At 37.5% G+C, this 15,521-nt stretch overlaps 1 protein-coding gene across 7 annotated transcripts in view; it reads left to right on the top strand.

Annotated features, from left to right (window-relative positions):
- PRUNE2 (prune homolog 2 with BCH domain) overlaps positions 1-15,521 on the top strand; it is a 138,697-nt gene that overhangs the window by 109,635 nt on the left and 13,541 nt on the right. For 4 of the 7 annotated variants that reach the window (XM_040540948.1, XM_040540943.1, XM_040540945.1 and 1 more), the window contains exons 11-14: positions 1,672-1,751; positions 2,733-2,933; positions 6,350-6,526; positions 13,184-13,286. In XM_040540948.1, coding sequence (XP_040396882.1) covers positions 1,672-1,751; positions 2,733-2,933; positions 6,350-6,526; positions 13,184-13,286 — 561 coding nt within the window. The remainder of the gene's footprint in view (positions 1-1,671; positions 1,752-2,732; positions 2,934-6,349; positions 6,527-13,183; positions 13,287-15,521) is intronic. The other 3 variants (XM_040540949.1, XM_040540947.1, XM_040540944.1) reach the window with 1 other exon arrangement.

The following is a 15,521-nucleotide window of genomic DNA, read 5'->3' as shown; positions in this document are numbered from 1 at the left end:
ATTTCTTTACCATTTTGTTGTCTATCCAGAGAGAAAGACTACCACAAGTCTTATTTGACAGTGATTATACATATTCCAGAATTGGTGCTTTATGTGGAAATCATTAAGTGGTTAATCTTTGTATTTATGAAATATCTACCTACAGCAATTGGGGATAAATTAGTAAAACTAGTTAGCAAGAAGAATATATGTCAATTTTTATTTAGAAATAAGGCCTGGTCGTGAGCTGAGAAGCACAAACATTGTTGGCTCTAACCTTATCATGTCTATTATTTGTATGGGAAAAGATGTGAGTTCACTGGTTTGCCTATCTGATTATATGGTATGGGGCTTCGGGTAAAGATCTTCTATAATGTTGAGCACAGTGAAGACTTCAGCTCCTTTAGGCCTACATGTACACATTTATGTTTAAATGTATGCAAAATTAACAAGAAATCACAGAAACTATATTCATACTCTGAAGCAGTGATTGGCCAGAAGAGTCCTGTCTGCACACAGTGAAGTAATGAGGGTAGTCCTCATGGGGAAAGCAAGGGTAGGAGGAAACTGCAAGAGAAACAAGACAAGCCTATTCAGACCCACTCAGCTGAATCATGCAGAGCAGAGTTTAGCTGATGCTGTGGCAGAGAAAAGCACCCACTTTGCTCTCATCACATCTCTGTTAATTGAAGCGTAAAAATTCTATTCTTCAACTTTCATTTAGAAAAAATAGTTTGGAACAGGAATAGAGAAAAAAAATGCTATAATATTAAACAAACAAAGCTTTTTTGGAGTCACTTTTTTAGTGTATATCAAAGCTGTCAAGAGTGTCCTGTAAATTTAAAATGTTTTTCCTATCTGAACCATCCTTCCAGCAAGTGTTTTGTAAAATACTTGAATAGACTATAAACATGAAAACAGTTCAAGTCAGTTTACTTTAAACATTCAAAGACCTTTGTTATAATTTTTACCACTCAATGCCTTTTATGTGTCATATGTAGTTACAACAAATATAAATTCTTATTATCTTCCTAAAAATGTAGTCTAGATAGGATATTTTGTAACATCTTAGTCTTCAAAAATGTGTGATGTAGTTGTGTTTCTCAATTTTGTGCTTTCTGTATGCTTTCAATGCAGGACATCAACTTCTTCAGGATTACAAAATGACTGATTTGGGTCAAAATTGCTTTCAAGTACAAATGATATTAAAAGAATGAAAAAAACCCTCATGATCTGAATTTTGCTATACAGTAACTGTATGTACAGCAATGAAAATACAATTATAAAACTCTTGCTGTGATGTGCAGTTTGCAAAGAGTAGCTGAAGCTTCCCTCAACGATGTGTTCTGTTTGCCAGATGACGAAAGACCAACTTCATTTGTGTAGAATGAGAAGCATTGCTGTTTGCCAGCCTGTTATTATTCACTGCTATGTCTTGATCCAAATAAAAGTTGCTGTGTGAGACCTATAGTCTCCAAAGGCTCTACAGACATGAGTAAATAAGTGGTAAGGACTGCATAATGGAATTACAGCAGCTGTGTTTAACTCTCACTTACATTAATTTGGTATCAGACTTCTAAACTGGATTGGTAGAGGAAAAGTACAGTTTCATATGAGATCACACAACTTATATTGAGATTGTGGTCAACTTGTGAATCTCTTCAAGGTTTTGATTTATATTTTATTTCTTAGGTTGGTACAAGAGAATGTAGGAATGGACATCCCCTTTGCTGAGGGTGTATTAAGCCCCGTTTCTACAGAGATGAGACCTGGTAAGAGAAGCTCTTACTTATTACCTTAATTATATCTTAGTCCCTTGGAATTTCATTATGTGGTAAGGGTGTTTCTGTGATGGTAATAAAATAAAATAAAATAAAAAGTAAAATAAAATAAAAAATAAAATAAAATAAAATAAAATAAAATAAAGTAAAATAAAATAAAATAAATGTCAGTGCAGTGTTAAAAAAAGAAAAATTGTTAGGTTTGTTTTATTTAGTCAATTTTCTTCTTCACTTAACAAATGATAATTGCCAGTATTTCCTCTTGTGCATTATTGTCATTGCTTGTTTAGTCCTCAAGATGTTTAAGTAATAGCTATTATTTATCTTATATTTGATTACTGTCTAAGTGAACTAAGAACACCTTGAAATGTGGCACTTAATGCAGTGGCAAGGGACAGAGCTATACCTAACTTTTGTTTTATTTAGGACTACTTTTAATTAAGGCTGATTATGAGACTCAGAGGTATTTTTATTTCTGTTATTGTATTGGATACAATACTGTCTTAGTCAAGACTAAAGACAGCTCCTACTTGCAAATCAGCACTACTTGGATAGCAGCAAGAGCATAACAAAAGAGAGACTTAGAGGGAATGTTCACTCGTATTATTTTCTCCAGGATTCAACAGAGCATTTGTTCATAACTCATGATTTGAATATTGCTCTTTAAATTCTTAAACCCTGTGGGTCAGACTGCGTGTGAAGCTTGATTTTTGGCTGATGATTGTAAAAAGAGTGAATCTGGATGTTACATAATTCAAGTGCTCCCAGCTACATCTGCCATTCCTGTGGAAGCTTGTTTTATTTTTTTGAACATTAATGTGTGATATTTTTGCTTTATATTAGGTGATCTTAAATGGTTTGTTGTTACTATAAATGGTCTATCCCAGTATGTTTGCCAGTGATTCTTAAATATGTGGGAGAAAAATTGTATGCATATAAAATGAAATTCTTTTTTTATTTCTCTTCTTTCAGAACCTCCAAATTCTCTTGATCTTAATGGTTCCCATCCCAGAAGGATAAAGCTTACTGCTCCAAATATCAATCTCTCTTTGGACCAGAGTGAAGGTTCTGTGCTTTCTGATGATAATTTGGACACGCCAGATGAAATTGACATCAATGTAGATGACCTTGACACTCCTGATGAAGCAGACTCTTTTGAATACACTGGGCAAGGTAGCTTTCTAGACTGTAGATTTACAGTTCATCTCTGATTCTTTATTTGCTGTTTACACGGCCGGTTTCATGTCTGTCAGGCTATGAATATGGTTAATGCATTTGAGATTTAATGTAAGGTTTCCAGATATTTTTTTCTGCTATTTTTAACCTTTCTCCCCCTGTGTAAAGTAATACATTCCTACTTATGCAGAGTGCAGAAAGAAATAGTACAGCTGATCAACTGATGAAATAAAATAAGAAGAGCAACCTGGATAGAATCTATCTCCTTTCTTTGTCCAGTCCTAATCATAGGACTTGTATGAAAAGAGTCTTTCAATAAAGAGAAAGCAGTTGCTGTCTGTTGTAAGGGAACGCTAGACCTAACTGCACTTTCAGTGACCAGCTCTATATTATACTTACATCATTTGTATTTAGAGATATAACGTTGTCCGAAATATATTGGCTGAATTGGAAAATCTCATCCCAAAGTCTCTCTTGTCATGATAGCTTCAGATTTTGCCATGAAGTTTACCAGAATATTAATATTCTGAAGTTCGGGCACTATCTTTGTCCTAATCATTTCTTTGGATGATTGGAAAACACCCAGCTGGGTTTTGCACCCATTCACTCTGTACAAAAGCTGTGCCAAAGAGCTTGTAGTGTGTAAATGAAATAGACGCAGCATGGTAAGAAAGGTCTTTTGTTAGTAAGAAAGGTCTTTTTCTCTTCCCATGTATGGTTGGAAACCTGAGACATGTAAGGTGTGTGCGTGGCATGATAAAGCTAGCTCATGTAATGGAACAACAAAATTCGTCATTCCACCAATTTAAATATGCTTTCTCAGCAGGGCCAGCTGTACAGTATAGATACACCCTGAAGTATGAAACTTGTCTTATTTTACTTAGGAAGAGCCACAGACACTCCATTCTTCTTTCGCATACTAATCTCAAGACAATAATTTTGTCTCATGTGGTGTGAAAGTGTCTTGCACTGCCTTACTCACTTTACTTACCCTCATGATGCACAAAATAGTGTGATAACATCCATTCATGCTAGTACCTGAAGAACCATATGGGAACTGTATTCACTAATGTAGATACCTAAAGATCATAAGCATGTTTCAATCTAAACAGAGAGAAACTTTAAAAAGGGCTACATTTAAATTGAATTTTCTCTTGCATTTAAATTCTTTGTTGCTAGTGAGGTCACTATAATTTAAAAAACTGTATGCTCTTTTGAGCATGCAGGAACAGTTGCATTGGTTTAAGTGGTATTGGTAAAGAGGCATTACTGTGCACTCAGTCATGCATAAGTGGCTCTAATGTCACTTCTCATTAGAAGGCTGATTTCCTTATGGGTAGATGCAGAGCATAGTGATGAGTTGCTAGATGGTTGGAATATTATGTACCAAAGGTTTAATCTAACACACACACACACACACACATGCTTTTATATTGTTGTGACCACTGCATGAGAGCAAAAATCTCTGTCTGCCATGGAACAGATTTTGCCTTTAAGCAAAAGCCCTAAAGTAAGTAAATTCAACTCCACTGATTTTGGTGGCAGTTATACTTATGGCAAGCATTTGTCCCCAGATTTTTTGTTGTTTTCTAAATGTGAAGTTTGGTGACATTTTTACAGATATATAATTTGATTTTAGACATACTTAATTGGCAAAACATCATACAATTACATGAGCCCGCAGATAGTAGAAAAGGCAAAAATAGTCACAATTTATCAAAATACGCTGACAATTACGTGAGTGGACTATATATAGCATGGATCTGATAGCTAACAGTATAGTCATAAGAACTAGGGAAGAATGGTTTATGTGCATGGTTAACAGCCTTTGTACTTTTGTCACCCTTCTGTTACCAGTATGTGCTGTGCTGTTACCAGCATGAATAATCTCCCACAGCTCAGTGGTTCTGTAGTGTTGTGCCAAACCCAAGTAAGTACTGAGAAGACATTGCTGTTGAAACTGTAGAGAGCAATGATTTTTTAGCTTCTCACCCTCAGACTGCTAATGGTCCATTTAAACTGTGAAAGTTGACTGAGAAAAGTAAGACTGTTGTCACAACTCAGGAGGTCACATCATCACCGGAAAACTGATGGCTATGTAAAACAAGAAATGTTGAAACCCTGTAGTGTAGAAGAATGATGAAAAGAAGAATCAGTACAACTGCAATGTGCAAGAAACCAGATGAGAGTGGAAATACCAACGTCTTAAACTAGCACCTGACTTATTTAGGGATTGGTCAACAGCAGTTTCACAGTTGTTGTTTGTTTGTTGTCACTGATACGTTAAATTTAAATATTCTCTTTCAAAACCTGCTCTTGTTTCTTAAATGAGCTTTTCATGATTTTTACATTAGGTGACATAAAGCTGCATTTACGAAACTGTGCAAATAGATGAAAGCCTGCCCCCAAATCAAATTACTATTTATCTACAGATTTTTATTTCTCTTCTGAATTTCACACTAGTTCATGTTTCTCTGCAAAATCAACACTCCAGGCAGTAAAACAGAATCACTTTTTCACAGGGAGATCTAGTACCATGCATGTATGTAGTTTTCATATTGTTTCCCTTGGTATCTTTACAAGATCAACATCATACAGAATTGCATTAAGATACTTAGTTTTGTGATTATGGGGTTTGCGTATTTTGTAAGGTCATTCCCAATATCACTGAATAAATAATATTTAAAAAGTGAACGCCGTGAACGCCAAGTATGTTGTTAAACATCATGAGCATTGCACTGTGAGAAGGCATGAACATATACCTCAGTTCCACAACGTATAACCTACTGAATGGCAGGTATTAAACCAATTTGAATTAGTATGTTTGAATAAAAAAATCATGTTTTGCAATTCGTTCTTCTTCCCAACCTTATGACTCCTTAAAGTGCCTTAATTTGCAGTTCCTAAGGAGAAAAGTCCTGTGTGGTCACATTATCTGTACATGTGTATGTGTTTCTTGATCTTCCATTCCTGTTTCCACCATTGATACGTTTTAACTTGAATATATTTTTAACTCATTGGCAGATAGATCAATAGGTAAGAGCTGAAATAGAGAATCATAGAATCGTAACTACATTCTTGCAAGATTCCAGCGCATGGGAATATAGAAAGGAAATGGTGGTAGGCTTAGCTTTTGTTACATATCAGAGAATCTGCCTCAGAGGAAGGCACCTTCAAACAGAGTTTACTTCCAATTAGGGACAAAGAATACAAGACAGATGGCAGATAAAGTCCAGACCTCAGTAGTCCTACTGTACCAGAGCCACTTGCTTACTCCCCAATTCTATCCTTCTCCTTCCTCTTTTATACTTGCTGTGGTTTGATGACACTCATTGTCCACTTAAATGAATGTAAGAGAAAAAATATTTAGAGCTTTTCCATTAATATATAATATACATTTTTATTTTTTTCAGAAGAGCAGACAGCTATTAAGGATGCTTCCCAGGAGGAGTCTGAATCAATTCCAGAGTACACTGCTGAGGAGGAGCGAGAGGACAACAGGTTATGGAGAACAGTGGTTATTGGAGAACAAGAACAAAGGATTGATATGAAAGTTATTGAACCTTACAAAAAGGTTATTTCACATGGAGGTAGGAAAACCTTGAATGCATATTTTAGATTGATGTGAAAATTCATGCTCTATTAAGCATGATTTATTTCAATTTTAGTTCACTTATCATATTAGCAAAGAGAGAGGGTTTCTTTTTCAGCCACAGCTTTAAGCAATGAATTGACTAACCCCATCAAATTACAGAAGTATTACTGTGTCTTAGGGCCCATATTAATCCTTCTTAGGAAGACACTGTTATGATATAAGGAGTTTCAAGCTTCTTTTGGAGGAGTATCAATGAGCTACTGGCATAGCACCAAAGTGAGCCATCCTGTTTTCAGTTTGGTCATAGGATGCTAATTCAAAAGATGGTTTGAGCAGATACTGTCAGCTGGGGGTCCTAAGAAGCCTTCAAATGAACTGAAGCCAGTTAGAGACCTCATAGGAGAGTATTTTCAGAAAAACAACACTTGCATCAGGACAGGTCTTTCCTGTTTGATTAGATCAGCCAGTGTTTGTTTCACACTTCTCTGTTGCTGTTTCTGTACCTGTAAAAGTGATGGTTGACATGGGAAGACTTTGTAGCCTTCACTCCCCAGTCCATAACTTCAGCACAGAGCTGAATTTTTCTTGGAAGATAAAGATGGCCTGATTTTGATCTTCTTACACTGGTGCTGTCAGTAACTACATGAGTGAAGCAAGTAATGAGGCCAGACTAAATCAACCTGATCAGACTTTTCAACCCAGCAATGAGTACTTTAAATACAAAGCACTTTCAGAAGCAACAAATAAACTGAGATACATGCATCAGTAACAATCTGGTTATTGTAGACTAGAACTTCAGATCAAGGAAAAAAATTGTCGTACAGAAAAAAAAATCTAAAATTTTATTTTCTAGATTATAGCAAAAGCTTCTTGCATGAAGAGATATGGTGCTCTATGATTGTGAGTGCCTAGATTTAAATAATTGGAATGGCAAAAGAAAGAATAATAATTTTCCCTTGGGCTTCCATTTCCCTGGTTATGCTCCTCATTTAATTTTTATTTAAGCTCCTCAAATTTATTTTTCTGCCATTTATAGTTGTCAGCTGAGAGCATTTCACCAGCAACTGTTTTGTTTCTTCACATAATGTGTTAATAACTATCAAATAGAATATCAAAGAAAACATTTGAAGTCAGAAAATGAAGTAGGAAAATGACTTCAAGTGCTTACTATATTGTCTCCTTTGATCATCTGCTCCCTATCATTGCTAGAGAATTTATAGTTCTGGTATTACTAATACATTTCTGCATAATTTAATTCAAATGGGTAAATATTACTATAGCTACTGAAACAATAATGTTAAGCAAAACCATTTAAGTGCTTTGTCCTTGGTGTTTCAGGTTTAGATTATCTTTGCATTCTATATGTTTGTGGGATACAGTTTGCCAGCTGTTAAGTATGGTATTAGGTAAAGATAAATTATTCTAATCCTACATAAATTCAGACAGGTAGTTTAGCATCTCAGAGGTAAGATTTGTTTATATGAGGATGCTTCTGGCACAGTGCTGCTGATCTGTAGCATCATTTCAAGCTAAACCAGTGTTTCCAGTGTATTTTCAGTGTTGAATCTCAATCTGGTAAAAAATAAGTGTTGTTACATAAATAAAATACTATATTACTTGAGGATGTCATCCTCAAATTTGTACATCTACATTAAAAGCACCTAGAGATTAGTCTGCAGATGCTTATATTGTCCAGTGTGCAAAAGGTTTAGTCAAAATTAGTAAAGATGTTTAATCCTCCAAGCATTTTCCTGTCATAACAGCACCATCAGAGATCTATGCATGTCATGACACCTCAGACATGGTTTAGCAAATAGCCATAGATGGCATAATTTAGGAAACAAACATAAGATTTTGAGGCTTTGCTAATAGTATTTATTTATATGGGTTTTTTTTTCCTTTGTTTTGGGTTTTGTATGTTGTAAAGTAATTTAGGTATGTTTGTGGTAGAAACTGTCATGTATATAACTCTGCTAGATGCTGATGTATACATGTATATCAACCTATATGAAAAATGAATACCATTCCATTTTAGTGGGTGGAGAAGTAGCCCTTAATTGGGTATTGCTTGGCAGTTTAAGAAGTACTAGTTTCAGTGGCAGACATCTCCTATAGTAATTGTAAAGGATATACCAACATACAGTTATCCGTGGGAGTTTAGGCTATTCATCTCAGTTCTCAATGTGAAATAATCAGGATACAAATTTAGGTTTCCAGTACTGATAGGCAAATAGACTTCACTGATTCTTTCTGCTTTACCTCACTGTAGTACAGTTGAGTAGTTGTGATGAAGAAAGGGGTTCGTTTCAGTCAAGATGCCTCTGCAATAAGGAGTGAGGTAGCAGGTGTGAATGATCTCATACTGATTTAATGTTTGCTTTCTACTTCGGTTTATCCTCTTTTTGAATGAAATTAGTAAATTAGGTTGCCAAATCTGACAAGTTACCAAAGCATGGATTCTTTGTGCCAGTGGTTTGTGACAGTTGCTCTTACCAGAAGACAAAACCTTTCTTTGAGCCCTTATTTTGGAAATGCTGTCCTTTTTATTTGGAGTAATAACTCTGTGGTAATTCCATGATGCATACTCCCTGTTTCCCAAGGTAACAAGGCCAGGTTGGATGGGGCTTTGAGCAAACTGGTCTAGTGGAAGGTGCTGGATGGAGCTTTGATCTGGTCTAGTGGAAGGTATTCCTGCCCATGGCAGGGGGGTTGAAATTTGGTGATCATTAATGTCCCTTCCAACCCAAACCATTCTATGATACTATGATTTATATTCACTTGCTATTTTTTCAGTATATTTTGTGCCAGATTTTTACATGTCTGACATCTCATTTTTTTAGATCACTCGAGTCTAAGGTAAAGAACACTGAGTTTCCTTTACCTTCAAATGGATGCTGCTCAGTAATTTAGCCATTGCCAAAGATAAAGTGTGAGCCTGAACAGTAAGTTTTAGCCTTCCACTGGCCTAATTGGAATTTTTGCCTGAAATCTAATCATATCGTAGTGATTAAGAACTGGTATTAAATTCTGTGTTTGTGAAGTGGCAGAGCTCTTCACTGAAGGTGTAGAATTTATATAATTTTGATGCATGGGTTGTGAGAAAACTTGACAGCTTGGATAGTTGTTACAGTTAGGTAACTAAGGCAGTTAGGTGTATTCTGCATGAAGTTCCCTTTGGACACACTTTAGTATCTTTGGAGCGTCAGGAATCTTTCCAGTAACTTTAAGATTAAACACAGATTCTGCCTAAAATAAGTAAATCGGACGTCAGGTCGACCATCCCTGATGATTCAGTGATCTATTGAACGTTCTGCACTGATGATTCAGTGATTTGTTGAACGTTCCTCCCTGCTAGATGATAGATAAAGCCTCATCCAGAATCTAGGCATTAGCCACCAAAATAGGAAAGGGGAGAGTAGACATAACTTGGCATTCTAGGTGTGATTGCTTTCTACCTATGTTGATGGAGAAATTCCTCAATCATACATATCTTGGCATAGACTGACTGAGAATTTGGGCAAATAGCTTTTACTGGTTTCTAGTGAGGAATTAAAAAACACCTCTCCCTTAAGTGAATATTCCTTGTCTCCAAGCATTTGTAAGAAGCAATGGGGAGACCTTATTGCTCTGTACAACTGCCTGAAAGGAAGTTGTGGGAAGCTGGGGATTGGCCTCTTCTCACAGGTGATATGACTAGAGGGAAAAGGCCGCGAGTTGTGCCAGGGGAGGTTTAAGTTAGAAATTAGGAGACATTTCTTCTCAGAAAGAGTAGTCAGGCATTGGAATGGGTTGTCCTGGGAAGTGGTGGAGTCACCATCCATGGGAGTCTTCAAGGAAAGGTTGGACGTGGTGCTTAGGGACATGGTTTAGTGGGTGATATTGGTGGTGGGGTGATGGTTGGACCAGGTGATCTTGGAGGTCTTTTCTAACCTTAACAATTCTGTGATTCTATGATTTTAAATCTATCTGTGGGCTTTTCATTTGTGCATTGTTAGGTGATAGCTGCACACAATTGTTTGCTTTACATGGAACTGCAAACTGTGCTGTGTAATTTAGTGGACACAGCAGCTGCAATGTGCTCCCGGTGCCACACTTCTGAGCCAGAGGAAAATCCCATCTCTATTTTTAAAGCAAAGGGAAAAAATACCGCCTTATTCCATAATGATTTATTTGAGGATAGGCAAGAGTAGGCTAGATTAATTTAGTGCTTTCTCTTTGAAAATGTGTGGGTCTATCCGAGAAGAAGGACATATATCAAAGACTCAAATTAAGTGGTGAGTGTGGGAGGTGGAGTTGTTTTTTCTTTGTTTCTTTTGAGAAGACTTGGACATTCCTTCACACCAAGCTCTTCACACCAAGGTGAAGGAGCTGAAAAGAGGAGTTTTGTCCCCGTCCCTGCGTACACCTGTGCTAAAGAATGCAATGCTACCCTCTGAATTTGAGCTTGAGATCTTTACTGGTTTTCCAAAGTCAATCAGCCATATCTATAACAACAGATAAGCTATTCATGTTACTGGATCGCAATATGAGTTGGAGTTTTGCAACACCATGCTATGTCATGTGCCTTAACCTGGTTATATCCACATTGTCATTTGGCTTGAATTCGTTCCCTAATCCTGAGCTCTGTTGCCCGCCTGTGTTTTCCAAAAGCAAGGAGCAAGGCACAGCGTGGTATTGCAGAGGACAGTGGACAGACAAATGCTGTGCAGCTGTTGTATGGTGGCTTCTCTAGCTCAGCAAGCCCTTGGCCACTGGGAGCCAGAGGAAGGTTACTGCGCAGAGCTGAAACATCCCTTCAATGCCAGCATCATGGAGGGAGTTTAGACTGATGATGGCAAACTTCCTGCAGTGTGCAAACTATTCTTCAGTGGATAAGGTCTGGGCTAGCATTCTTAATTTGACGTTGACAAAACAAATAAACACTGTCAATTTACCCAATACATTATATTTAGTCAAAGCCACCAAATCAAATTCTGCGAGAAGGAAGTCCAGCATCATCCTTTAACAAGCTGCTTTGAAAAGCCTTGATATGAAGTAATATGGCTTAAAGCAAGAGAATCCTGACATGCCTCAGAGGCTTATCCACCTTCCACCCCCTCACTCCCCCCATAAATGGGGAAGCAGTGGTGTTTTTCAGTCCTTTAAGGAACACCTGAGGGCCATGAATGAAGAGCACTTCTGTGCATGTCTTTATGGCTGGCATAGTACTGAGATTAGTCAGCTGTGATTTTTCTCGGCATGGAAGAGCTCATTTGTCTTGAAGCATCCATTTTGTCAGGGATTGTGCATTTTCCAAAGCCACATAAAAATGAATTCCTTGATATAAACGTCTTCTAGTTTTCCTTATTTCAGCTAGGTGAGACTCACTTTAGGTGCTGAATGAGAAAGGAGAAAAAAAACTAGCCCCTCAGCTCTTCCCTGGTTAACACGTGGATTATATGTGATCCCTGCCTTTCCATCCTTTCCATAAGGATTTCTGTTTTACTCTGCTGCTGGGTACAATACAAGAAATTCTGTGAGTATTTGAGTTAGGCTAGTATACTGCTCACTAATATCCAAAAAAAAAAAAAAAAAAAAACAATGTAAAAGTCCTAAGATCTCTTTAGGAAAGTGCTGTGTGGGTGCTGGCATTATCCTGAATTTTGTCAGGAGTGTGTTCCTATCTCCTCGGGAAATTCAGGGTTTCCTCCACAAACATTGTCTCCTTCATGGTTAGTTTCTCCCAGCCTCTTCGAAAGCCTTTCAATCATCCTCTCAACATAAACAGCCTTTATCTCCATGTGTCTCTAGTAGTATTTACATGCGACCATTTCTCCCTAATCTTTATAAATTGCCTCCTAATTGCAAGTATCTTTTAAATAAATCCCAGACTTTTCTCTGTATGCAGCAGTACTTTATATGTATTTTGTAACAGAAATCTGTAGGGACTGCAAAAGATTGTGAAGAAGATTGACCAACATTAATACACCATGAAAAAAATATTTTCTTTTGGGTAGCAAGTAACTATTTTGGACCTGAGAGCTGTAATGCTGCAGCATTAAGGGTTTACAGGTATCATTAGGCAGTGGTGGAGACCACAGAGCATTGGTACTGGACAATTGGAGTATCCACAGTAAAGAAATATTTTATACAAATCTTGCAGCAAAGAATTTAACTGATCCTCAGGAGCTTTTAAGGTATAGTGTCATGCAGTCATAACTGTAATATCCTGACGCCTTTGGAGCTGCACAAGACAAATGAAATGGGATTGTGAGACCTTGGGAGACATCATTCAAAAGATGCAGGATGACAAATGTAGGTATTTTCTTTGGCAACTTATTCCCCAGGCTAAGGTGAGCACTCAGCACACAATTGCAATAGAGATGTAATGAACCAGGAGTTCAGATAGAATTGCATTACTTACAAAGTAGAATGAGGCTTTTTTGCTGGCATCTATAAAAAGTTTACTCTTAGTTATGCTAAGCATGTTTTCCGGGAATTCAACATAACTCACTGTCCTACTTCCTTATCACTTGATGATCATTCATTCATTTCCTGTCTTCTTCAACGGGAGACATTATCAATCTATTCCAGGACTTAGAGATTTCTTTCTAAATTTATCTTGGTAAGAGTCTCTGACAAAGATAAAAATGCATTTTTATTTGTTCCACAGGATACTATGGTGATGGTCTGAATGCTATCATTGTGTTTGCTGCGTGCTTCTTGCCAGACAGCAGCCGAACTGATTACAACTATGTCATGGAAAATCTTTTCCTGTGAGTGATATGTGAACAATGTGACAGAGTCTTCTCAAAATTGTGTAGTGAGAGATAACCTGTCTTTAATGAAGAGGTAACGTGGATCATTAGAAGGGGAGCAATCTGAATGACAAGTAAAATAGCAGTTTTAGATAAACTGCTCAGTGGTGTTTTACTGTACTATTCCTTACCCAGTCACCATCCCAAATTAAGGTGTATTTGTCAGAAACAAATCTGGCTGTAGTATCTCCCTGAAAGATAAGGAATACAGTGTCTTCAGTTTCTTGGACCCACAATCATCCCACTGTTTCACTAGCGATTTCCAGTCCTTACAGAGAACAATCAGCAGGGCCTGCGACCACCAGACTGGCTTTCACTCTTCATTTTTTATTATACATTGCCATGACACATCATTGTGTATGATATTTTTAATATATGCTGTGTCTGTGTTCAGGAGTCACAAGACCATTTTGTGACACTTGTTTGAAAAATACAGGATAAATGACAGTTGCTGACACAAACAGCTCAAAGTGTTTTTTTCTGACTCCAGCTGCTTCTGGTTCAGTTATAAGTGGTATCTCTTGGACAGGACACAGATTTGACCAAATAAACCCACATTTATCACAGTGAAATTACTGCTAGTAGCAACTACGTTTGGCAGCCAAAAACTGTGAAGGCAGCAACTCCCCCAAGTGCCACCAGCTAGTTCCACTTACAGCTGCTGAAAAATCAATCATTCCGGAGTTCTTTATGCTAATACTCAGTATGTCAGTTCAGCAGCCAGCGGAGGCTTGGCCTTCACCATCTGCAGCTTACAAGGCACAAAACCTTGCAGCAAGAGCACAGACCCACTCTCTGTAAAACTCCAGTCCTTGAAGATGCCCATGGTGACAGCCAAAGCCTTCAGCATTGTGTCTACATGTGAAAAATGAGATTGCTTTTGTTCCAGGTCAGACCAACTGCTGGCGTTTGGCTGGTAAAGCCTTTTAAGTCCCCCGTGTCATCTACAGTAACTGATTTACACAAAGCCCTGTGGTTTAGATGTTACTGCAGAGGTTTTAAGTTAATAGTTAGGGCACAAAGCTGAGAGTAACAGTGACTGACATTAAACAGTTGTTCTCTGACATCACCTGAAGCCCTTGTTCACAGGTAGAGTTGGTGGTAAATGGACTTTGTTGAGAAAGCATTTTCAAGCCTTAAGAGACTTTTTCACATCACTTGGGGATATTGTCAAAGTCCATTCTATATCTCAGTCTTTTTCTGGGGTGGTAGTTTAACAGGGAGTTCAGATTGGCTTCAGCTAAGTTTAAAGCTGAGATTCTTGATTCTTTTTAACAAAACAAGAACCAGAAAACAAAAAGTCAGATCATCCCTTTCTTTTACCTATAGGCCTATTAATTGCATTGAAGTAAGAGGGAGCTCGACAGTTTACAACATACCCAGTAACTGATATGATTAATTTTTTTTGAAATTTTACTATTTACTATATACAGGGGTCTGGAGAGACATGCAAATTATTAAATCTCTTCAGATTTTTTTTTTTTTTGTATAGCACAATTCTGATCTAGATCCACCTCTAGTTTGTGATTAACAGCTGCCCTCTTAGATAATCAGTTGCTGCCTCTTTTCTGTCCAGTTAAAATACCACTCTCTTTTGTGAGAACTAGATTTTCTACTCTTGTTTAAAGAAACTGCATTGTAAGGAATTTAAGGGTCAGATTAGATCATGAGTCATGCACATACACCTGTGAAAGGGGCCATTATGCTCCAGGATAGGGCTGCCTTTTGTAGGGAGAACTCTCAGGCATTCAGTTTTCTAAGGTGTGACTCAGTAATTTTTCACTGTAGTTTTTGGGCAGACATGCCTTGGGGCTGGAGGGCAGAGAGAACAATTTAAACATTCTGGTGATGAAGAGATCCCAGGTGAGGCAGGGATTACTAAAACTGAGCAAAGCATCCATGTGTATAGTCCTGGCCAAGAATTTAAAGCTACCCTTTCATTTGACTGACTACCCAGCTTTTCTAGGTATGTTGAATTTGGCCCTGAGGGTGATAGTCTGTCTCAATGCAGAGCTGAGAAATTTAATGAGTGTTTGAAGCGTTTTGATCACAAAATGAAGTAATGGCATGGAGTGTTCTGGCTCCTTAGAAGGCAGGTTGATAGTCAAGTTCTATTAGCTTTGAGATTCAAAAGATTTGTAGCTTGCAGTCACAGACTCAGCAGCAGTAATCTGAAGGTCACAATAATTGTAG

This window comes from Cygnus olor, chromosome Z, assembly GCF_009769625.2.
Source record: "Cygnus olor isolate bCygOlo1 chromosome Z, bCygOlo1.pri.v2, whole genome shotgun sequence".
In the NCBI taxonomy this organism is placed as follows: Eukaryota; Metazoa; Chordata; class Aves; order Anseriformes; family Anatidae; genus Cygnus; species Cygnus olor.
The sequence above is the reverse complement of the archived record's forward strand: the minus strand, read 5'-3'. Positions and strand labels throughout refer to the sequence as shown.